The sequence below is a fragment of the Sylvia atricapilla genome, chromosome 1 (assembly GCF_009819655.1).
Source record: "Sylvia atricapilla isolate bSylAtr1 chromosome 1, bSylAtr1.pri, whole genome shotgun sequence".
Lineage (NCBI taxonomy): Eukaryota > Metazoa > Chordata > Aves > Passeriformes > Sylviidae > Sylvia > Sylvia atricapilla.
The window spans coordinates 91415837-91440358 of record NC_089140.1 but is presented as its reverse complement, the minus strand read 5'-3'; the positions used below and the strand labels follow the sequence as shown (position 1 = coordinate 91440358).

Genomic DNA, 24522 nt, shown 5'->3' with positions numbered 1-24522 from the left:
AGGGAAAAAAGACAATGGTTTCTGTCCCTCCTAGAACCACCCTGATATTTTTCCTTCTACCTCCACAGCATTTCCAGGTTTCTACTTCGCTTCCCTTTCCTTCCAACAAACTTCCTGATGGCTGTTGTCCCTGAGCTGCCACGGGCTTAAAGTTAGTGTCACCACAGTAGTGAGTGTAGGACTTGTATTCTCATGTGTACCTCAGCTGAGGTGCTGGTGCTTTTGCTGAAGGCCATGACTGAATCTAATTCTAGTGGTCAGAATTCAGACGCCCTATCCTGCTTCTGTAATGCTGAGCTCTGTGTGTCTTTTAATATTCTCAGGTGCTGTTCACGAGCTTTCCTGTAGTCCATGTGTACGCTGTTAGCACGACAGCACTGAACGACCCAAGGAAGCAGCATGGACATGTGTACTCCTGCCCTGTCTACAAAAAGCCTCGGAGAACAGACCTGACATACATCTTCTCTTTGCATCTGAAAACAGTGCAGAATCCTGATCACTGGACTTTGAGGGGGGTTGCACTGCTCTGCAGTTCGAAGTAAGGACAGCTCTGAAAGAAAGAACCACCAAGTAGGACTGAGCTGCAGCCAATATTGCATTGTTGTTGTCTAAGTGGTGGCTACCTTCTCACGGGGGGTCGGAATTGGCAGGTGATACATAGAGATTGTGTTAGTTGCACATAGATCAGCTTACTCTGTTCACAGCAAAAATACTAAATTGATTTATCCTGGGAATATCAGAGAGAAAACAGCTGCAGGTGTAAATTTGACAACTCTTATAAAGCAAGTGAGAATATAATCGACTAACTTGCTCATAATGGAAGCACTACATAAAAAAGCTTATGATAGTGACAATTGCTCTGACATCTTATGGTGGTTCTTTTGTAGATGTTATCTTTCTTCTTAATGCAAGAATTTTTCATAATATAAAATAACATAACATAATTATTTTTAAATTCAACTTCGTAGTTGAAATCTTATAATCCATAGCATTATTAAAGCCGTAATGACAAGATAATTAAATGCTTGGTAAAGTTTTATGTTTATCTGCATATATTTCAATGCACAGTTCCTTTGATTTTGCATTTCTAAACTTGCTGGGTGGTTTTACTAATGGCTGTGGCCATTTTCTTGAACAGTCACTTTTAATGTAAACAATTGTAGAAACAGAAGTGTTTATCTTTGCACACAAAGTGCCTTTTGTACCTATTAACTCATTTGAAAATCCATATCCATTTATAAGGAAGGTGTGCACACTCCATGATTAGCAGGAAGAAAGATTTTAAAGTTTTCTTAGAGAAAACATATCTGAACACAGTTTTGGCTCTAATTGGCTCTATTCGTACCATTTGCATTAGTGCCTATTAAGGCAAACTCAAACCTCATAACTGCTTTTTGTTCTGTATTTTGCATCTGTTTAGTTAAAAAAAAGAAGATGACACACAGGCCATACTTCACCTGAAATGATTAAAGTATTTTTGTGCTAACCACTGTAACTGAAGGATGATTGATACTTCTCTTTTAATAGACAGGTGGCTATTGGCAGAAAATGTGTTTCGTTTCTTTCACTAGCACAAATTCAAAGCAAAATAAATTGTTGTTGGATGATACAAAAGAAGGACTTGCAGTCAAGACTTTGTCAGTATTTTTTTTTCTCCTTGTAAACACTTCTAGTTTTTGTATAGCAAGTGTCTTAGAAAGTAGTTCATCCCTTTGCACAGCCAGCTTTACTCTGCAGTTAGATATTGCAAGGCTCATTCCATGAGGAAGTTTGATATTCACACTCACACCCACAACAGAGTGCCAGCTTTCTTCTTGGAAAACACAGCAGACAGGGACAGGGTCCCTTCTTCCCACTGAGCTAGGAGCAACAGTGCCAGCAAGACTATCTTTTTAAGTGAAACCAACTGTTCAAAAACTATATACCAGACCTCCCTGCAGTGCAGCTGTACATCAACCAATTTCATTGAGAATTTTGTTTCTGAGAAGGCTGAAGGTTTTTGGCTTCATGGTCATTGATCTTGGAAATTATGAAAAAGATGGGGGAGACTTCAAGCGGCAAAATTCTACAGAAATTGAGGTAGCATTTTCACCATTCCCTGCCTTTATGAGGAGATATGGAGTAGTTTAACTTTGATCTCTTGGTACATGTAAAAGTCAGGTCAGTAACAGTGATAGTAATTTAAAATAAAAAATGTACATTGAAATATTTTGCACACCTAGAGAACTCACTGCTTGCTATGAAACAAATAATCCTCCGACCAATTGAAGCTAGAAGTAAACATTAAAAATATATGTTTGATAGAGGTTATATCTGGTGCTACATGATATGCTTCATGGAAACTGCATCACTTCTTTGCCAAGCAAAATGAGAAAATTAAATGCTATATGAAGAAAATGTATAGGCAATGATGTTCTAGCACGTAGTGTTCTGCTGTGTAAAAATGCGAAGAAATAGCTTATTTGAGCATCAACATTTTCATTTCAATAACTAAACTCTGTTTATCAGTTTAGGAAAATGCCAAATCTTGCAGAAGATAGCTACAGTTTTATACAGAACTGAAGAACATAAAGTGACTTTGCTCCAAAAAGGCTTCTTATCACTTGTAAAGAGCACTGAACAAAACCTTCAGTGTACCCTACAAGCCAAATGCTCTTTCCTTTCTGCATGTGATTACAGTGGAGTGGAGATGAAAAATTTACTATTGACAGAAATGTCAAATGTTTCCCCTTCTCCTTCTCTTGGTCTATCCTGCCCTTCCACTCAGTGGAGTTGCTGCTCCCAATCTGACAACATTAATTTGATTTGAAATGTCACTGATATAGTAGAACATTGACCTTCCCCAATCAGTGTTCTCTGGTCACTATTGCTAAAGCTGTTACACTTCAAGTGGGGTGTACACCAATCTAAATGAAAGAACTGGCAGGCAGAATACTTGAAACCAAACTAATTATATTTTATCATAGATTAACAATTAGCTGGAAGTCTTCAAACAATGTATATAGATAACCAAGTTATGCTCTTCTGTTAAAATGAACCCGAGATATTAAATACAATCATACAGCTTTTGGCAATATTGTACAAGTTTCACACAGATAGTAATGACTAACATTGCTTTAGATAAGTGCTTTGAATTCCATTTAAGAATGAAGAGAGCAATACAGTCCTGCACCCCATGTCAGCGTAGCAGTCATGTTTACAAACATATCTGATATCAGGGCACTGGCTCCTGAGAGTTGCAAATAAACAGCATTCCATAGTCCAAAGGGTGTCTGTCTCATAATCCCTGAGGCTGTGACTGGTCAATAATGATGATGATAGGAAAAAAAGAACTGGGTTTATGGATTGGCCCTGTACATCTGTGACTTTGTAAAATAGATTTTAATTGCAGTGAAGCTTGGAAAAAACAGAGAGTGGAAAACAAAACAATTCCCTTGTTTGGTCAGTTATACTCATAAACCTTATGATCCTCTGTAAAGAATAACAATTTTCTAAAAGATCTCAAGAAAACTGTAATTATAATATTCTAATTTTTCTCTCCATTTATCCAGAACCTATGCATTCATCTTATTCCACTTTTACTGCTTCATATAGTTGCGTTTCTCACAATCTCATCTTTCTGAAACATAAATACCATACCTCCTTCCCTTTTCCTCCTGCTATTCCATATTTAATGTGTCTTCTTTTTATTCTTACTCCATAAATGCACAAAACACATTGCTTACTTACAATGAACCTTCCTATTCCAGAAGTCTGGAAATAACTTGTAGTCATTTCAGGAGTTTCTCTTTTCCACTAAGAAAAAAACACAATTTACTCAAAACCCTTTAATTCCTGCCACATTTTTTCATACCATGGGTAAAGCAGGAATATTCTCTTCCTGCTTTTTCTCTGAGGGCTCTTAAATGATGACATTTGTACAGCTAATTGACATTTTCCATAGTTCTTCCTCTTGCTAATATAAAGTAATAGCTTTGTTATTGTTTTCTGATTAGATGAGTTGGTATAAGATAATGGAAATAAATTTTATACTCATGCACACGAAACGATGAGAGTGATTAGGCTGCAAAGTGACTGCTAAATCAATCCTGGGAATGCAGTGGATTCCCATCTCCCTTTGACACCGTGAGTTCCATTCGGGTTGACGATGGCTGTCGGCGCACGCCGGGACAGAGCGGGAGCCCCTTCATTCCATTTGCATGGCTTGACTCTTGTCAGGAAGACAACACTGCAGACAATGGTGTGGATGGCAGAACAACACCAACACGGTTTGTGATACAACACGAATTCACACATTTTTTCCCAAAGCTGAGTGAGTGCATACTGTGCTCTCTCTTGCTCAGTGAGGACAGTATGGTGTGTATGCTCATTGGCTCCTTACACGGATTGCTTCAAGTCTAGCAAAGGGACGTCATCATCACCTCCTCCTCCTTCTTTTCTTTCCTGCTTAAGGATGACTTCTGGGATAGTCACCCCTATTTCAGTTGACTGGGAAGCACCTTTTGTTGCACTATTCTTGTCTTTCTTTACCTTAGTGATCACTTCTGTGTAAGAGATTTCTTCAGTGAAGGGCTCTGCTGCTGGGAGCTCAGAGGCAATGTGTATGCTGGCTTCCTGGATCCCCTCCTGACCTTCGGCTCCTGTTCGTTCTTTATTTTTTTTATGGATCTTGAATGTCTCCTTTGTTGGAGCTGCTTGTGAAATGGTTTTCTTGATCCTTATCCCAGATTGTCTCAGTCTCTCTCCTGACTGCCTGATCCTCTCTCTCCTCTCAGGGGTCACTATCCTAGTTTGAAGCCTGTTTACCTTCTTGCCAAAATTTTGTCTTGTTTTTTGGATATTTTCCCTTGAAAATGCCTTTTTGATGTCATCAATGCGCCTCATGCCTGATTTCTTGAACTTGGTAGCTTTGCTTTCTTCAATATAATATTCTTCATCAGAAGACAGATCATCCGGTGGGAAGAAATCATCCTCTATAGTTTCACCCGCTGTCATCTCTTTGATAACAGAGAGAGATGAAGGACACTCGGTTTCCTCCTGTGAATTAAAGCAGAGAGACATGTTCCAGCAAGTATGTTTAAAAAAGGTGGTGGTTCAAGCATTTTTAATTTTTTTTGGTTGGCTTGAAGTTAATTAGTGCTAACTAAAATATAATACTATAAGAAAGTAAGGTAGGCTTGTACCATCATACTCAATCTATGCATAATACAAATGGCAAAAGAAATATTTGCCAAGTTCTCTGAAAATATGAAATGCCTGATCAAAATTTCTTTTCACTGTGGTTCTACCTGAAATTAATTAATGCAATGGTCCTATGAGTCCTGGCCTCTAATGGTTTTCAGAGCAGACTTGTCTAGGTAGTTTTTGTGGCTTTTTTTTGGAGCTTATCTGCTTCTCTGGATCGGACCTAGATCCATTATTTCTCACAAAATAAAAGCAGACAGTATAGACAAAAAAGGGCTCTAGGGCTTGTGTCAGCTGTACACAGTCCAAGCAAATGCCTCAATGATATGAGTAGCTTGTCTACTACTATACTACTATGAGTAGTATTTCTACTACTATTCCCAGTTGTGCATTTTTGACTGTTTGGAACTTAACAAACACTGCTGTTGCTGCCCAGAAGGGGATGAACCCCACCACATTAACTTACGTGTGCTGATTGTACAAGGGGACAAGTCAGTAAAGCAGGGCAATGTTATTTGGTATACCCAGTAACACACAATTCATTTAGCACCTGCACCATCGCTGAGATGAACTTGATTTGTTTTATTTGGAAATGTATGATATTGATATTCCTGAGCAAGCACCTCTGTCTCCTGTGGTGAGTTTGGTGTCTGTTTGAGCATGCATAATAATGCATAATATATTTATGTGATACCTCTAATGTGTATCAGCAGCATTCTTGGAAATTACTTGGGTGACTATCCTAGATATTTTAGCCCTAGGAATTCATGCAGTCTCTCCAAAGAAAAATTGCTAGAACCTCAAAGCTCAAACACATGGAAGACTTACAAAAGCTGTCCACAATAAACAAAAATTTTACCAAGAATCAGCTAGTAGTTAAGGATGTCAGATGAAAAAAATAGCGAAAAAATTATGGCAATGAAGGATTTATCTGAACAGGGAGAGAGAATCTCCTAAGAAAGCTGTTTAGCTGACCTGCATGGACAACACAAATTTGTAGCTCAGTGTCAGTGAGTTACTTCTGTCTAGAAGTGCAGTGTATGCAGAGTAGAAAAACTGTCAATTGTAGGAGGGGTATGAGATGGACAATGCCACCCTCTTCTTCCCTACCAGCTTTTTACATGCACGTGCCCATGCTCTTCCCCTAGGAGGAGCAGCCCTTTGGGTTGCAAACAGGTACAACAGCTGTATGACACTTTTCTAAGCTGTTTCCCATTAGTAATAACTACTTCAGCTGATTTCTGGGGCATGGCAGTGTCAGGACTCGACCCTTGGTATTATCATCCTAATATAGGCAATAAGAGAGTGATTGAAGCTGTGCACCCATGAACAGCAAGTAAGGCTAACTGAATATTTTGCTGTGAACTTTCTAGCCAAAAAGACATCTGTCATTTTTCACAGTGACTCACAAGTAGTGAGTCATGTTATTTTACTCCGTGCTAGCAATACATAAAATAACATACATTGAGCTGTTTGACAGATAAAGCCCACTTAAGTGTCTCTCATCATGCCTTGGCTTCATTAAAAACCCTCTAGTAAAATAGTTGTTAATGCTTAGAAAAAATAGGGACAAATTATGTTACATTGATTATTAGCAACATGTTGTTCAACTCATCTGTCAAAATCAGCAGGAAGAAAACTACAATGCTTTGCTAATAATCTTCATTACCATGTGCAAATTAACATTAATTATATAAAGACTTCTACATATAAACATAATCTCCTTTTTTTTTCTGAAAATTAACTAAAACACAGCTGGATAGTAATTCCTCAAAGTTTTTAAATTATACCCCACTCCTTCAGCTGAAATATAACAAAAATATTTCCAGAATGAATATTCTGAAATCTGAGTACATAGAGAGATGACTAGTACAACATGGGGGGAGGAATATGTCTTTCGTATGAAGACTACTTTTTAAAAGGAGGGAAGGCAGAGACACTTTTTCTCTACAATATTTGAATTGTCTTCCTTTGGAAGAAGAATTTGTCTGTATTTTTTCCAGTTGCCAGATTTTTTTTTTTATTTACCTTTAGTCTGTTAGCTACAGAAGTGAGGACTTCAGCTTTCCTACGTACATGTTAGAATCAAAAGTTACAAACAAGAATATGTGAGATGAACATCTTGTAGATGATACACAGAAACTAGAGCTGCAGATCCTGAGAAACATTTACATTCCCCTACAGACTCTCAGCACGAACTTTGCCAAATCTTTGATTTTCTTCTTTTCCTTGGTCTCTGCACACATCCTGCAGAATCAAAAGTAGCAAGGCAAAACATTAGTGTGGGCTTCTATCTCCTCTCAAGATTTCTGAATGTTACCGAAGTGGAAAGTATTACTGAGCCTGTCTAGCATGTTAGGAAGGTTTTGGAATAAAAATTCAGAGATTTAGGCTCAGTAGGTGAGCTTTTTCATCTGCTGCATTTCTCTCTCTCCTGCCCCTAACTCATTTCTTCTTATCACTAGATATCTGTGGGGCAGAGAGAAGAGAGGAGCTCATCCTTCCTAAGGCAGGAACAAGAAGCTTTAGTACCAGATGGGAAACAGACAAAGTCAAAGCATATAGCTACCAGCTCCTTTATAAGTGCACTAAAACTGAAAGACCAAACACCTGATTTCAGCAGCACAGGCCTAAACTGGGTCAGAATAAAGCACTAAATTGGGTGAGAGCTTTCTCCTTGTCCATAAAGCAGCTGGTACTGGGAATAGCAGGACTGGGCAGTCCAATCTTTGGGGAGGATGAGAAGGGAGTTGAGCCATTGATGCTGCTGCTTTCAAGCTTTTTGTTAAAAATCTGCTTAAACATTTTGCTGGGATGAACTTGTACCCACCACCACTAACTCATGAGAGGTAAGGGAGGAACTAAAATGAGGACAGGAGATTATTTCACAGTAAAACATTATACTGAGCAGTCAATTATTTTTAACATGATTTCTTGAGGAAAGAGGCATGCAATCATAGGGGCTGTCTATCGATTAATACATAGGATATGTACTCTGCTTGCCTCATCTACCGGCAAACACCAAAAACACACAGAGGCTAGAATCAGAAAACAAATCTGTGGAAGCTGAGCATCCCCTTTCCATTTCATCACTGCCCCTCGAAGGAGAACCTGCAGTGGGTGCTCACACTGCTCCTGGTGTGTTAATTGGCCGTAATTACTAATTGGCCATAATCTCCTGAAAAGTTATCTACCACTCAACACGCTGGAAACAGACTTAGACCTTTCTAACAGGACAATACTTTTTCCTTCTCTTCCAAGAAAAAAAGTTGGTACATCTGTCATGTAAGTGGTGGACTTGGAAGTTGTCTTTGATTTGTACAAGAGGTGAAACACACATATTCATATTATGCATCTCTCAGCTTCTCACGCTTACATGGCCCCTCCACTAACACAGAAACATTTGGGCATTTTCCACCAGTTTGAGAATGGAGCTGGGTTCTGACACCAAGAAATAAGTGCTCTTCTGTGGAGCTAGCTGTCTTTTGAGTGATTCTGTCTGTCCCCCCCTAAGCTGACATCTATTCTGAGCAAGCATGTCATGGCTTAGGTACCTAGCTTGTAAATCTGAACATGTGAGAGAACAAGGGTGCTGAGAAGAGGGGTTGTGCATCATGAAAGGGTGTAGGAGGAGAGAGGGAAGAAAGGAGTCAGATTAGATGGTATGTTGAAACTGGACATGCTTTGGAGAAATGCATGTGTCTGGAAGGACATGAAGCCTGAAAGGAGAAAGACTTCAGGTTTTGTGGTAGAAAAGGAGGATCTGAAAGCCTTGGTTTAATGGTAAGGGAAAATCCTCGAGACCTTTGCAGTTTTAGTTGCAGGGTATACAGATCCACTGCTTAAGGAAAAACAGACAAAACTTAAAGGTATAGCACCATAACAGAACAATTGCACAATTCAGGAGTAGCTGGTGAAGCCCCTGGCATGGTAAGTTTGCTGTGAAAGCATCTTAAACCTGAACTTTGTTTTGTCCTATTTTTTTAGTATTTAACCTCTCAAATATGCTTAGCCTAAGAATTTTGAGTTATTAAGGATGTGGCTGAATACAAAGTAAACATATAAGTAACCCCTGGCTTTGATGAAGAAGGCCAGCATGGCATTGGTTTGAACAGATGGCTCCAGGGCCAGAGAATATTGAAACCTAACAAAGTCTGACTCCATCACTGGCATTTTCACCCCCTGCTCTCATTTCAATTTCATTCACAATTAGAAATTTTTCAAGGTGACATGGATTGTGTCTTTCAAACCCTCCTTTTGCTCTTCAAACTTTCCATCAGCTGCCAAAATTCTGGCGGCTCAGCACCCATGGGAGGGAACAGTGACCAGTTTGCAGGCACTGCAGGCGTCTTCTAACCACAAGGAAGGGATCAAAGCATTTTCCCCCACAGGCTATGGTAAAGCATTTATGAGGGAAGGCTAATGCACCTGCTCCTCAACCATGCAAAGGGGAACATGCTGACTTTTCCACCTCGCTGAAACCTTAAAACCAGTAGGTAAATAATCTTAAGAGTGGCAATGCCTCTAATCAACCCTATGAGCCTCTCAAGGCGGCAATGTTCAGATAATTGAAACCCTCATGGGAAATGAGGCTGTTTCAGGATGTGCCTGCTTGATAACCCTGCCTGCACAGTCAGGCTCTCCTCTTCTCTGGGAAGAGAAAGGGGGAAATGGCAGAGCAAATTGTTTAGCGATGTCTCAGATATTTTGCAGCCATAGTGTCCTGGCAAAGATCAGCTTGGCTCTAAAAGCAGCCTTCACTTACTGCTGCACTAGGGAGCCAAAGGGGGCTGCTGGAAGAATGTCATGCCTTCAGCAAGGACTGTGAGGCTGGGAAACGAAAAAAACTGTTGTTGAAAAGATTCCCTTGCAAACTTATTAGATAGATTTCCACTCTTTGGCAGCACAGATGGGATCAATAATTAACAGCAGAAGTACTTTTATTTTCCTTAAGAAAATGTGTGTTTTTCATTTAGAGTTCACTTGATTTGCTAAGCAAAGCAGTGACATGATGTCACTGTAAAACAATACTTAGGCTTTATTTAAGTACAGGAACATTTTTAATTATAATTTCAGTAATAATTTTATTATGTCATTTGAAAAGAAAAAATAATGGAGTATGGGGCATTTTAATGAATGCAGCCAATTCAAGAGCTTTATGTCCCTTGTCCTTTCCTGTTCTTTGGCAGATATATTCAAAGCTTTGTATTTCAAAACTCAGACTGGGCTTCCAAAATTGGCAGAGAGAAAAAAGGTAATAATACACTGTATCACACATAAATGCTTGCTAAAAGTGCTGTAAACTGGTTCTGTGTTCTATTTCCAAATAGCTTGAAAATGTAACTCTAAATAGTTCTAATAAAGGCAACAGTTATCAGCTCTCAACTATTACCTAATTTCAGTCAACACTTTAGCAGAACAAAGCTTTTTAAAGTAAAAGAGCCCTCAGAAAATCAGAATGACCAAATAAATAATTAATTTTATATGTCTAAAATTTTATATATATATCTATATAATTGTGTATTGTATATATAAAATCAAGACTCAAAATGGTCCTTAAGAAACTGCTCTTAGCAAAAGTAGGGAGGAGAGACTGATGAAAGTCTGTAACTTGAAGTCATTGTGCTGCATAGGGAAAAGGTCACAGCAAATGATCTTTCAGCCTTGGGGTGTATGACACGGAAAGTGCAGGTGATGATTAACATAAGCACAGATGGGACTGGCTGATGATCACCTGACAATCCTGAAGCAGAGCACAAAGCAGCAAAATGGTCAAAGGCTGCTGTGTCTATGACAACTGGTGATGTAAATGATGGGCAGCTTATGGGCAGGAAACAGCATTGCCACAGTGTTTTAAACAAATCTTAGAAATTTGCATGTTGGATGAATGATTTGTTATTCAGATTGGTAGCCAAGGTAAGTCAGGAAAACATCTCCTTGCAAGTGCACTCTAAATCTACATGAAACCACTGATGAATAACCAATTACAAATCATTCAGCACTTTTACTCATATTCTAACAGTTAAGAGTGAAGCTTTATAAATCTCAAGTGATCCCCTCATTTCTTCTGCAAATATGTCACTTCAGAATCTCTGACAGCAGGCCAAAAATCTGCTCAGATGACAGAGAAACAGGATTAGTTTAAAAGGCCACCTAAGAAATTTTATCAGGTAAACACTTTCAGCATGTAAGACTTTATGGCTAAGTGCTGTTGCTGCATTTATAATTATTTTTACACAATGGAAAACCAGCCTGGTCAGAACAGTCAAGTCCCCTCATTTCTCTTTTGTGAAGCCTAATACACATCCCTTTTATTTAAATTCTGACAGAAATTCATTAGTTCAACCACCAGCGTACAATGACTACAAAGGGACTCTTCTCGTTCTACCATTATTGTTGTCTGTGGCTTGCAGCAGTCAATGAGCAGCCAGTTCCCAGTTACACCACATCAGTGGAGAAGCCCTTGGCTTCAGGCTACCACATGCTGCATAAAAAGCACAACTGCAGCTTCAGGGGAAACCAAAAGCTTCACACTTTCTCTGCTCCGCTATTGTTTTATGGAACTAGACCACAGAATAGCTCTGAAGGTCAGTTTGCAGGCTTGCAATCAAACTGGAGAAATTTCTCATTTCCAAGTTTTCTGGAAATAAAGGAAGGAGAAAAAGCACCACAAGGTGTGATAAGATAAATATATATATTTGGGAATATTTTGATTCATTCATTCATCACATGGTGACTGCTCCTGCAGGTCAACTAGACCAGGGAGGAGTTCTCAAGTACAAGCTAAAAGCAGTTATCAGAAGTTGCTGAACTTGTCTGCCCAAGCAAATGTGTCTCCATACCAACTCATTCCTGGACAACCTTTTAACTATATGGAGAGAGCAGATATTTATCATGTAGAAACTGTATCCAGAAGTAGAGGTCCACAACCTGCTGAATCAACTTACACACACTTCTCTCATCTTACTTGAAAGGAATATACAGGCCAAATGTACGAACATCTGTGCTACTGATGTCTAATTACTGCCTGGCAAGATGAGCCCTGTCTCAGATCCTAAACTTCCTGTTTGTGACTTCATATATTCCTCATTTCTGCTCCTGTGCTGTTTTGATCAATTTTTCTCCTTTACTACAGGAATAATTGCAAGGTTTGACTATCTTCAGTAGTGCTGAGAATATGAATCCTGACTGCATGTCCCCAGTCAAGTCCATTTCCAAATCTGTGCCTCAGGTATGAAGGGTTTTGCTGAGCAGATGGATTTGATGATCTCAAGAGGAAATTTCCAATCTAAGTAATTCTATGATTCCATTCTAAGATACACATGTGTCCACAACAACCAGCCACAGCTCCTGGTAAAAATTCGGAGCAGCCTCTAGGACCATGGAGAAGAGGCACGACACAGGAGGCTCATGTTTTAACTGTGTGCCTTGCAGGACAGCCCCAAGGGAAGCCCTAAACAGCTGCATCCAGTGGAAATGAAAACTAAGATCAGCTGTTTCCACCACTCAGTGCTAAGAGGTGGAGAAAAATCAATGGCAGCTCTGAGAAGAGGACAGCCTGTTCCCCTGTGAGGATCATCCCAAAGGAACAGGTCTGGGGGCACCAGATCCAGTCCAGTTTGTAATCTGGTATGAACAAAGTCCTGTGAACTATGAAGGCTTTTCCATAGTTTGAGGAATTTCATTTGAGGAACACAGAAGCAGCCCAACATCTAGGTTGTTTTATTATTTACTTTTTTAAAATTTTCCTTTCTCCTCATTCCTTGCAAACATGTCACTAGAAACACAGTTTTTCTGTAGCTGATTGATAGCCTCTCCATGAGTGGCTGCTGCACAGCACGGGGCCAGCTCTACACTTTGAACTGGAGCACTGGGCTCGGCAGTGCAAACAAAGGGCTCTCGTGACACTCTCTGACAAAATCATTGGGTTTATTTTGTTCTCTGTATTCTCAGTAAGGCAATTACCTATCCCAGCTGTAAAAATATTTATAAGACTTCTGCCACAAGACTCCAACAAAGGCCCTGTGTCACTGAGCTGCTGAGGCTAGTGTTCTGCTGTCAGAGGTAGTCAGTCAATTCACACCATTTTTTTTTCCCATGAAGTTTTCAGGCCACACTTTAATAACTATGTTTATTCTCTTCTCACGAGTTGTAGAAGGCAGTTTTGTCCAGACCCTGTTTTCTCCAGGACTGGAGACATCCATTTATGGTTTCAGATCAGAGCTAAAATTACAGGAATTAACACCATGTACGCTAAAATTAGCATTATTCCAGCTGTAAAAGTAACATGGCTCCTTGTCTATATTTCTTTCTATGAACTGACAATTTCTAATTTTGAGGACATTTTATTAGTATCACACCTTTTCTGTACCAAGATTTTCAAGGAAGATATTACAGTTGACAAAGACAGCCTTAGAAACACACTTTCAGAAACTTATTGCAAGCTTCACTTCACATTTCAACACAATGCACTGCCACCTGTTGTTTTTCCAGATAATCTGTTATGAGGTAAGATACCAGGTACATAAATATGAGAAAGGATAAGACCTCCCATGTTTCTGAAAAACAGAAAAATGATCAAATACAAGCCTAGCACCTAGCCCAATCTGCTATGGGCAAGCTATTTAACTCCATGCTACCAAGGATTTTTTTCTGCAGGGCCATTTTTGAGCCTGCCATTCTTAAGCTCAAATGGTACCAAATTAACAGCAACCTCCCGAGCTCCTGAAACCCTGATTTCTACTGCCACTTCAGATGAAAGTGCTTTCACCCTAGGTTTCACCATTCTTACTGTCTAGTCATTATAACCACAGAAGGTCAGTGGGCAGGAGAAGACACTTATATTGTAACTTATTTATGCATATAAGTAAGTGACCTATGCAAGGCAGCTTCTGTGAGCCTCTCCCTGAGTGTGCAGTGGAGCAACCACAAGGCAAACAAATCAGTTGTAACCCTACTGTGTAGGTCAGTCAAGCCATAATCTTGGTTTACGACATGTCCACTAATTTTAAATGTCAGACAGCAGTGAGTGAAACAAATGCACACGTCCCTTCATAGAAAGTAGTTATTCATTTATGGGGCTTATGTGAAGTAGTAATTTACAAAAGCCCAGTAACAGTAACATGGACCTTCTGGTGCCTGTACAGTTCCATTTAAATAGGAACTTGCAGAACATGGAGAAAAGCAAATGAAATAAGTTCATTCAGGGTAAAAAAAAAAAAAAAAAAAAAAAAAAAAAAAGCCCTTTAATTTCTGAACAATTTAGTCAGAATGATTTAAACTGTTAAATGCTCTTTGACTTCAGAGAAATGATAGCTCTTACAGCTGGTTATTCAGACTAACCTGAACAGAAATGAGCAGTGACCTATACAACCTACAACATCCTTTTTATTCCCTACTATAGTGTCGGGGCACATAGCACTCCAGGGTCAAACACTTCACTAGAAAGTCTGAAGTAACCTGGCATTTTTAATCCTACAGTCAGCCTAGGGAGGAGAGCTGCCTGCTACCAAATCTTTTCCTCAACCACATGGCCTTCTAAAAATGAATGCTCTCAATTCCCTAATCATTCTGCTCAAGGATGATCACTTTGTCTTGTTTTAATGTGAGGATATCGCCAACTCTTTTCATCATTGCTGAGATCTCTTGGGACAACCTCCTTCAGCCAATGATCCTTTTCAACCTGCCTACTCCCTCCATCAATGATAAGATCAAAGCTATCTACTTGAAAGAAAATCTTTAGTATTTAATTGGTATTTCCTTTTTTTTTATACGCTGATGTTCAGGCAAAAGTTAAAACTAAAACCCACATATCCTCACCCGTGGAAAGATACCATGCCAGCAACACATGGGTCATTGGCCCCATCACATTGTTCCAAATAGTTCATCAGAAAAAACCCCAAATCACTATAGAAGAGCTGTCAGTCACAGCCACAGAGTAAACAACTTGGTCATATCCATTTGTAGCATATGGGTATTTTCAGCCTACAGGGAGTACGCTGGTTCCGTAGCTATTAACAGCTAATCCTAGCCAAGCTCCAGTCATTCAGGTCTTGGCACTGCAGCACTGTGCCTACCTGGTGTAAATCAGTAGCACGAAAATCACGGCACTTGTGTAAAAGGGGCTCTCATAAATGTACCTATGCCTTGAAGCTACAGTGCACTCTTCCCTACCTAGAGCGTTCCAGGTTTTGAGCAGTGCTGCAGTTATCCCTCTCCAGAAAAATGCTAAATGGTGGATCCTAGAGGGATCCATATATCTGCCTCTACTCTGTGCAAGTGCAAAAATGTTGTTAAATCTACCTTACGAAAGGGATGGAAGTTAAGGAGAGAGTCATTCATATTCTCACTGAGAGTTCTAAACCACTGTAGGAAGAGGAAGCCAGAAAGATAACAAAAAATGATGTTGTTTCCCTCCCTGAAAAGAACCACCTAATAATTAAACACACAGAACAGGATGCAGGCCGTTCTTGTCCAGCAAAACCAGCAGAGAGACCATAAACTCCTACTGAAGGTGACTCTTAGAGAAAGTACACTTTTTGAGAGCCACCTTTTGTATGAAATACCTGAAAATATCAATGGCTGTTCTTTACACCTGCATGTACATCCATTTTGACCATATTTTACTGTATTTTTAAATAACAACTCATGTCTTGCTAACAGAAAAATTTATAACGTGTAATGAATACTGTTTTAAGAAGAAATATTTTTAAAGCATTGATTCTGCTGCAGTCATTATGGTAAAGGCCCATCAATGAAACGGCATTATGACATTAACCAAGGGAGTCACAGAGATTTATTACCTTTAACTGGGAAATGATTTGCAAGCAAAAAGTGAAAGTGCTTGTCTTCTATTCTGTGGCAATGATGCAGGTTGCAATAATGGTAATAATAGGACAGATTGGGTCTGTACTTTCTACTGAAAAACCATAGTAAGTCATTGAGTCAGAAAATCTGGGAGGCTCAGTTTGGCTGTATATGGTACTAACATAACATTAAAGAGGTAATATTTCCTACCTTCAGCTTTTTCTCATTTTTTCAGCTATTTTTTTCCCCAGTAGTGGTAAATGAACTATTTAAGAAAGCTAGGCTATAAAGAAGTGTTTGTCAGCTGTTACACGGTGCTGAATAAACTCAGTGGAACACAGCTCCATTCATTGCAAATAATGTTATTTATGTACAAACAGATGCAAGACCAGGGTGTAAAGCTGAGTGATGGGAGTGCATTGTGTTACTCATGATGGGTGGTATTTTCAAGAACACTTAATGAGGAATACAACTTATTTTAAAGAAGTTTTGGCAACTTGCTGGTAAAAAAGGAACAGTTATGCTTCTGGCAAAAGATCAAACACTCTTACTTTCTACTGACCTGGGAAGCTGGGAAGTTCCAGCAAAGGCAGACCATTAGACAAATGTGTTTCACAGCACTCATTGACAAGATCCCAGAACTGCCTGTACTGTTTGTATGGATACAAGTGAGACCATGCTGTTTCATGAAATTCTCTTCAAAAGTACAATGAACATCCTAGAATAAGGTCAATGAAACATATGGTTTCCTTGCCCACTGTGATTGAAAGAATGGCGCTATGTTAAACAATTTCCAAAGTGGACCACGCAAGGGAGTATTTGTTGTCATGAAGGGTTTGTGAGTCTGAGCTTTAGTTTGTACATATACCACTATATACTGAGACAATGAGACAATGAAAAAAGTCCCAATTTATCAGCAATATGAAAGCCTGGGAAATGCTGCAAGTTAAACAAGCCATGTTTTGAAATTAGTGTTGGAAGAAAGTCTGTGTTTCAGAGAGCCTGAAAACACTTCTGCTATTTGCACTTCTACCTAATACGGTGAAAAAAATAACAGAGATGAATGTCAGGCATGGTTTGTATGACAAGATTTACAGGGCCTGCCTCATATTACCTTTCGGAGAGGCAGCAAATAGTCCTTGCTGATCTGCAGTTAATCTTACACGACTGGCTCAGAAACCTATCCACACTAATAATAGACCCTGTGTGCTGCTGCCAGTAGGTTCATGCTGAAAGGCATTGGGGAGCACAGATCAGTGTTAAAGAAAGCATAAAATAACTCCTATATTGGACAGATCGCACCTTTTGCTTCGTTAATCAGCACCTACCAGAAATCACCAAGGAGCTGGCAAGGTGACAGTACCAGAAGAAATTAGGTTCATGGTTACCTGGTAGATCACGACCCGGAATTTGTTTTTTCTCAGCATCTCCTGTTGTTTTGCTTCCACCTTCCGCACGCTGGTGTTCTGCCTCTCCACGCGCGCCCGCACCTCCTTCATGGTGGAGCTGACCTTGCGGGTTTTCGCCAGTAACTTGTTCACCGTGAAGCCTGTATTGCCATGAGCCTGGGCAAGCTTTAGCATGTCAATCTGTATGGTCTTGATGGCATTTTCCATCTCCCTGTGCTTCTCCTCTATCCTTTTCTGGCTCGCCTGCACGCTGTCAACAATGTTGGCCACTTTGTCCAGGACTGTCACAATTGTGTAAGCTGCATCTTGCTCTTCCTCCTCCTCGATGACGCTGGAGAGACGATTTTGGTGTGTTTTGTCGGCGTCCGAGGTGATTTCGCGGCGATCCATTCTGCCTGCCTTCAGCCAGGTTGGAGGGAGGCGAGGTTTCGGTGATCCTGCCAGAACAGTTCTGGCGCTGTTGCAGGGAGCCAGGACGACAGCTGGCTCTGGCGATGCTCAAAGTAGGGCGTGAAACGCCGCTCCTGGAGCTTGGTCAAATACTTCTGACTACAAAATATCCACGCATGATTGCTCAGATACTTTCAGCAACATGAAACCCCTAAAATTAGGAAGCAATATCTGGAAAGGAACATACGTTTAAAGGGTCACGCTTCTGTACTGATGAAGTTATTAGTGTTAATCCAGGAAAGTTAAGTAACTTGCTAATTAAGCAGGAAAGCAAACTTGCATATTTTTAAAGATCTGCTTTTGTTTTCATGTTACTGGAGTGCTTTCCTCTGAGGGAATTCAAAAAACGGTCAGGAAAATTAGCGTGGTAGTTTCTTTTCCAGCAAAACAACTTCAGGTCTTCAACTTGCTGCAATTGCCCCGTGGGGTAACAAATAAACACACTAAACCAGAGGCAATATAGTGAAAACGTTGTATTGTGACATGCTTTTCCAGTTCAAAATGTTGAAAGCTTTTTTTTTTTTTTTTTATTGAACAAATTATTAAATCCTACATGCAAAATTCTGAAAGCCTACACTACATGTTAAAACAGCTGAACACATCCTATTCACACTTTATCTTGGGATCTTTCAAACGACAACTAACAGTCTATTAATATAACTATGACCAGCAGACTAATTTGGATGGACTTCTTTAGCTCTTGAAAATACTCTATACAAGAGCACTAGGAATTAATTCACTTTTATTTTTTTATTTTAATCACAAACACTATACAATCTGTATTGTAGGTGTTAAAACATGTATTTTCTTTAAAAAAGTTTAAGAAGTATTAAAACAGTTTTAACAGTGATAAAGTAGGCTTTATTCCAATTATTTGTGTTCAATTATTCAACACCAATTTTTACAATACCTAAATCTACTAAGACCTACTTCTTTTGGACCTGTGCCATCTGTTATACCAGGTAACTTCCCAAATTATGAAATTTATAATTTTCATCTTTAAAAATAAATTGTTGGAATTTTTTATGAAGATGGCAGTGCTTAGACCCAGCCCACACATTTTATAAATATGTTACAACTACACACAGCACACAGCTTCACAGTTCATGCGATAGGCAGTGTCTAAAAAATCAGTTACTAACTTCCAAAAACATTTAAATATCTACGGTATTTAAACACAGTGTTTTCTAGTTCCTCATAAGAAAAGTAAGCTGTAAACATTTTTACCTTTAGTTCATGCCTTGTTTGTTAGGTAATGTGGACTTATTTTGTTGGTTTGTTGGGGGTTTTTTAAGTCTACAACATGGTTGGAATAAATCTGTGTTCCCAAAAATATTACATTCCATGGATAAAGCACAAGTCTATTATATAACCATGTGATACAGATACAGAAAATGAACTACTGTATTCAAAACCATAAAAGTAAAGATACTAAAACAGTCCATAGCTGTTACAGCTGATGCTTTCAGAATACAGACCAACATTGTTACACTAAGAATGTTCAAAAAATAAGGCCTCTGAAATAAATATTTCCATTCTTTAAAAAAAGATATAATAAAAATGTACATCACATGGTAAATGTAGGTATAAAAAGCACTAAGTTAAACCATTCTGGATGATGTATCTGAAGTAAAATGGCCTAGGTTTTGCTTCTGCCGACGTCCTCTATTGTTTTTGGGGCATTTTCTGTTAAAAAAAAGAGAGAAATAGGAAAGGAGGGCTGACTTTATATATGCCACATATAATTAAGCTTAGCAATCATGCATTGACTTAATTTTCTCTACTCAACAATAGCAAGGATTCTATAATCTGTGCTGAAAAATGGGACACTCCCGTTGTTCAGTACTGGGCTGTGACCTGGGAATGTCTGTAGGACCCCAGATCATTCAGAAGGGAGCCCTGCTTGACCCTGAGACTGAAACCAGCAAGGTGCTACATCGTTCAGTCTTCATCCAGCAAACACCTTCCATGGGGAATTACTGCATTAGCTTTACTTGATACATATTTCATATCCAAAACCCAGTGGATGGTGAGAATGGATCAATCAGACTTTTGAAGTGGTGGACTTCCAGGTGTCTTGCTGCTCACAGCAGCCCATGAGACAGAGCCTACCCAGGCCTCTCTGTGAGGTGACTCTGGTGATCCCTTTCTTGAAGCCAGATGCACAACTAAAAGGATTCACAAAAGCCAGCAATCCTGAATGGAATGGCACTTATTCAGCCAGGCAATGAATGATGGAGCAGTCCTGCTGGGATGCAGCAAGACGTGAGAGACTAAGAGCTGGGAATGTTGAGTGAAAAAGGGAATGACATTATTTGCATGAGCCAAGCAACTCTTTTACAGGTGTAGATGGTGTTTTATACATGTGCTAGTGTCTGTTAGGTTGAACTTTACAAGGGATACACGGAAAAAGGTCTGTATTGTTCATTCACAGGGTGTCCCTCTACATCACTGAGTTTTGGAAGGCATAAACCAATGCAGTAGCAGGAAGTTTTATGGCCCAGTCTAAGTGGAGCTGAAAAGGTGAAGGACAACTTGAGGAGGAAAAATCAAACTGTGGCACAGATGCCCAAGTGTAAGACTTAAATACTTCATGCACCTATAAGGCAACTAAGTCATACTTAATCTGCCTCAGAGACCTCAGTGCCTGTTCGGTTCAAGTCCTAGAACTGAATGCCTTGTTACCAAAAAGAACCCGTGGCTTTCATCTCAGTTTTTACACAGGGTGAGAATTTGAGACAACCCAGAAAACTGAATTTTGTGCTTGTGTGTCTTTAAGTTTAACCAAACAGGTCTTACGGTGAGTGTCCAATAATGGGACTAAGTTGCACACTAACTTTCAGAAAGTGTATATGGTGTGAGGGGAACTTCTTTCTCTGTATAACACCATTTACAGTGGTACCACAGGGAACAGTGTCTTGTCAGCCTCTCTGGTTTCACTGGGTGGTAGCTGGGGATCACAGTTTCCACAAAACTTCAGCAATGCTTCAATAAGTCCAGCGAAGGTCTAACACAGTAGCTTAACTCTTGGATTTGTTTCAAGGCTGATCTGTTCAGCTGTGTACTTAGTCTGAAGGTTGAAAGTAGTTACTGGTGGTTTCTGAATTCAAACAAATCTGTCCTCTGTGGCCAAAGAAACAAAGGGGCAGACAGGATGCTACATAATCATCCTACTTCAGTCATTAGGTAGTTTTTAAGCGGGTATTAAGCAAATAAGATGTTGGACATCATATAATTAAATACAGAGAAAGTATATCCATACAAGGCATAATTTTTCACTGTTTTTGTCATTACCTACCTGGTTATGCACATGACAATTGCAACTATAATAGCAATCTGTACAGCTCCAATTATTGCTGCAATAAGGACATGCGTAAGCTTTTGTCTACTTGGGACAACATAAAGAATACTAAAGTCTGTCTTTTCACAGTGCTGCCCAGTATATCCTGATTCACACCTGAAAAAGAAAAGGAATATTTCATGGAATCTGTAATTTGACAGCATGCTAATCATTTTGCAGATGAAATGAGAAATCCAAGGTGACTCCAGCTGAGAAAGAGGTGATGAGAAAGTGCATGTGTGATAATGCTTGGGTTAGGGATGTTTGGATCGGTGTGGCAAGAGAAGAGAGGGAGCAAGCAGATATGCTCTGCTTTTTCTGGGTAAGGTTATTAGTGGCCCTCTGAAAACACACCAGTGTGGGGAAGGTCCTGATTTGTCAAAAGAAGTATGTGGGTCATTATTATATCGATATAATATTTAGGAAGAGTGAAATAACTGGGTGGAACAACTTGGAAGACAAGTAGACCAGGCTAAATGAAATGCAAGAACCATGCTCATGAAACACAGGGAGAGCACAACTCATTCAGCTCCATTGTCTGTATGGGACTGAAGTGACAAAGAGGTTGAAAATTCACCTTGAATAAATAGACTCCTTTTCAAGCTGCAACCTAGAGAAGTGGAATCTTGCAAAATCTACTCGACAAGAACAGCACCAAGCCTTGTGGCTGAGCCAGAACTTGATGGAGGTCAGCTTAGAAAACCCGGTGGTTTACAACTGTTCAAGTGAGAGCCCAAACACAACTTTTCAAGGAAGAATCCAAAATAATTTGCATGGGGTGGGGGAGAAATAACTGGAAGCAGAAGAGAAGCAGCTCTGTAAATGGTAACTTGCCTGATCAAAGCAGCAGTTAGCACAATGAGAAACTCAGCAGAGGCTGTTCCTGGGCAGTGACGTGTTCTGATAATGCAAGATGTGCCAGTGCAAACATACTCTGAAACAATTCATGTCTCAAGGCAAAGGAGGCTGAGGCACAAGAAAAGGCAAGAGCCACCCAAAACACTGAGAGTCAAAGAGTCAAAGGCCACCAGCTAGAACCCTGAGCAAGTTCCTTGTACAGCTGTCCTTTAGAATCGACTGACACGAATGAATTCACTGAGGAGAACTGAATCATACGATTGGCCTCCAGCTCTACAGCTGGAGAAGAGCTACTCACATGCAGGCAGAGAAACAATCCTTTTGTAAACTGGATCTGACAAGCTCGAATGCAACACAAAATCAGACTCATCCATTCAAAAGCTTTGTGCTAGGGTAGGAATTAATTCTGTTTGGAGCAACAAAATAATTACAGCAAAGACCTTTCTACAACTGCTAATGCAACTCCTAATCCTCCTCTGCATGCAGGGATAATAGCTGGGGTTTACATGTTCATAATCTTGTGACTCTACTTTCTCCAGCCATGAGCTGCTGTGTAAGGAGTTTTAGTTCAGGCATGAACCAAATTCCGGTAAGGCTTGTTAAAGGAGACCCTCCATGTGCTGTAAGTTTGCCCAGTGGTAGCCAGGAAGGGAATGAAAAGAACTCAGTATGAGCATACAAGAAGAATGAGGACAGTGAATACACTGATAATCATGCAAAGAGACACAAAAAGGAAGAGGTCTCCTTGTTAGTCAGGAGGACCTAAATCTTATTGTTGCTTTGCTTTTGTTTTCGTTAAAGAAAGTAGCAGATAAATGTGAGAGCTGCTTTAATGCAGAGGAGGCAAAACAAGGCAGAGGAGGCACAAAGAAATTCAAAGATATTTCCTCAGAAACACTGAAATTCTGAGAAATACTGAATGCAGATTCAGGAGAAAAAGTGCTTATATTAAGTATTACATCATGCAGGATGAAGTAGCAGGCACTAGTTTTCTACCTTTAACTAGTAAAACAGATTTTTAAAGCATTCTGCTGCATAAATGTATAACAAGATAATACGGCATTAATATAATAGCAAGATCAATAGAGGTCAGCAAAAATTTATCAAAATCAGCTGATCAGTCAATTGATTTAGCATAAAGAAGTTCAGATTTGTTTTTAAAGGGCTGGACTGTGTGTCCTTGACACAGCCTCCTGTAAGGACAGGGCAGAATTGCACTGCACAAGGGGGGCAGCAGGAGACAGACCTGATCCCATCTGTGCAAAGGCTGCTAAACTCACTACTGTGCCACTGACTGCTACAAAACCTTCCTCCCACCTGCCTGCTGGGCTCCAGTCCTGGAGGGCTGCTGTACAATAAGCAAGGAGATTCATTGTCCTCAGTGAAAGCAGAACTCAGAATTTTCTCTGCACAAGTATTCTCTGCAGTTTTATAGGTATTCCGATAGCTCACATACATCACTGCCAGGAAATGAGAACCAAATTAAACAGTGTGTATGCTAGATGTGAATGAGAACCAAAAGCATTTGAAAATAACAATTTGCCCTTAGCATTCAGCATTATATTTTCCTTGCTGAAGAAAGACTTTTTTCTCTGATGGAGGTACATGATTACTACAGCTGATTGATGTCTGTTATAAACTATTTGTTTCCTTAATAACTCTGCTCCCATAAGAAACATGCATAAAGCATGAGACCATCAGTATTTTAATAGCCAAAAAAATCCAAAGGAGATCTGATACTCAGGGTCGAGAACTGACAGTCACAAATCCTTGACTGGAATCATGCGAAGTTCATTGTGCTAGGCTCAGTGCTGAGATAATATTCAGACTGTTTAAATGCATAGCTGAAGGTAGTAACAGTAAATGTAACTATAAAATAGAATCTAAAAGGATGGTATATTAATTAAATTTATCAAAACATTGCCTATCAATACTTACTAGACTATTAACAAATATTAAAAGATTGAATTTATACTGAATCATAAATTGATAAATTACTATAAGATTAGCATCTTCCAGGAAAAAATTCTGAGAAAATAAAAAATTAGTTAATTTAGATGTGAATGTTTTCCTTGAAATAATGCTACTTTAAACATTTTGAGGACAAAAACATTATAAATTATGTTAAATACAATTCTAGATCAAAAGAATAGTGTAATCAGATAGGGTTGCCTAATGCCCATCAAGATGATATTGGGGATGCATCCAGTCTCTCAAGAGAAGCAAAGTCATGTTGTGCTCTCTTAGTTCCAGATGAAAAGAAAACCAAAACAGTCCTATTGGAAAGGTGAAAATAAACAAAAAAGGGTCTTGCATGGTAAAAGAAATAACAGAACCTTTCCAGTGCTTAAGTGGACAACCATACTGGCTCTGCTGTTTGGACTTCCTGCTCTCTGATCTGTCTGGAAACCCTTAAATCTTGGCAGTGCAAAAAACACCTAAATATCATCAATCAATTAGGATCAAGGGAGAAAA

General features: G+C 39.5%; 3 protein-coding genes across 3 annotated transcripts in view; 1 reads left to right on the top strand and 2 right to left on the bottom strand.

Moving 5' to 3' along the window:
* Window positions 1-2056, top strand: part of LOC136366566 (dynein axonemal heavy chain 5-like) — a 150564-nt gene extending 148508 nt beyond the window's left edge. The window contains exon 76 of the mRNA XM_066327725.1: window positions 324-2056. Coding sequence (XP_066183822.1) covers window positions 324-542 — 219 coding nt within the window. The 3' untranslated portion in view covers window positions 543-2056. The remainder of the gene's footprint in view (window positions 1-323) is intronic.
* A 604-nt stretch (window positions 2057-2660) lies between these two features.
* On the bottom strand, window positions 2661-18174 carry CAVIN4 (caveolae associated protein 4). Its single transcript, XM_066327697.1, has 2 exons — window positions 17379-18174; window positions 2661-5037 (listed from the first exon to the last, which is right to left on the bottom strand). The coding sequence occupies exons 1-2, from the start codon at window positions 17787-17789 to the stop codon at window positions 4378-4380; spliced, it is 1071 nt and encodes a 356-aa protein (XP_066183794.1). The 5' UTR covers window positions 17790-18174; the 3' UTR covers window positions 2661-4377.
* A 133-nt stretch (window positions 18175-18307) lies between these two features.
* TMEFF1 (transmembrane protein with EGF like and two follistatin like domains 1) overlaps window positions 18308-24522 on the bottom strand; it is a 112514-nt gene continuing 106299 nt past the window's right edge. Inside the window, exons 9-10 of the mRNA XM_066327709.1 lie at window positions 21148-21306; window positions 18308-19535 (exon numbers count right to left, since the gene is read on the bottom strand). Coding sequence (XP_066183806.1) covers window positions 19451-19535; window positions 21148-21306 — 244 coding nt within the window. The 3' untranslated portion in view covers window positions 18308-19450. The remainder of the gene's footprint in view (window positions 19536-21147; window positions 21307-24522) is intronic.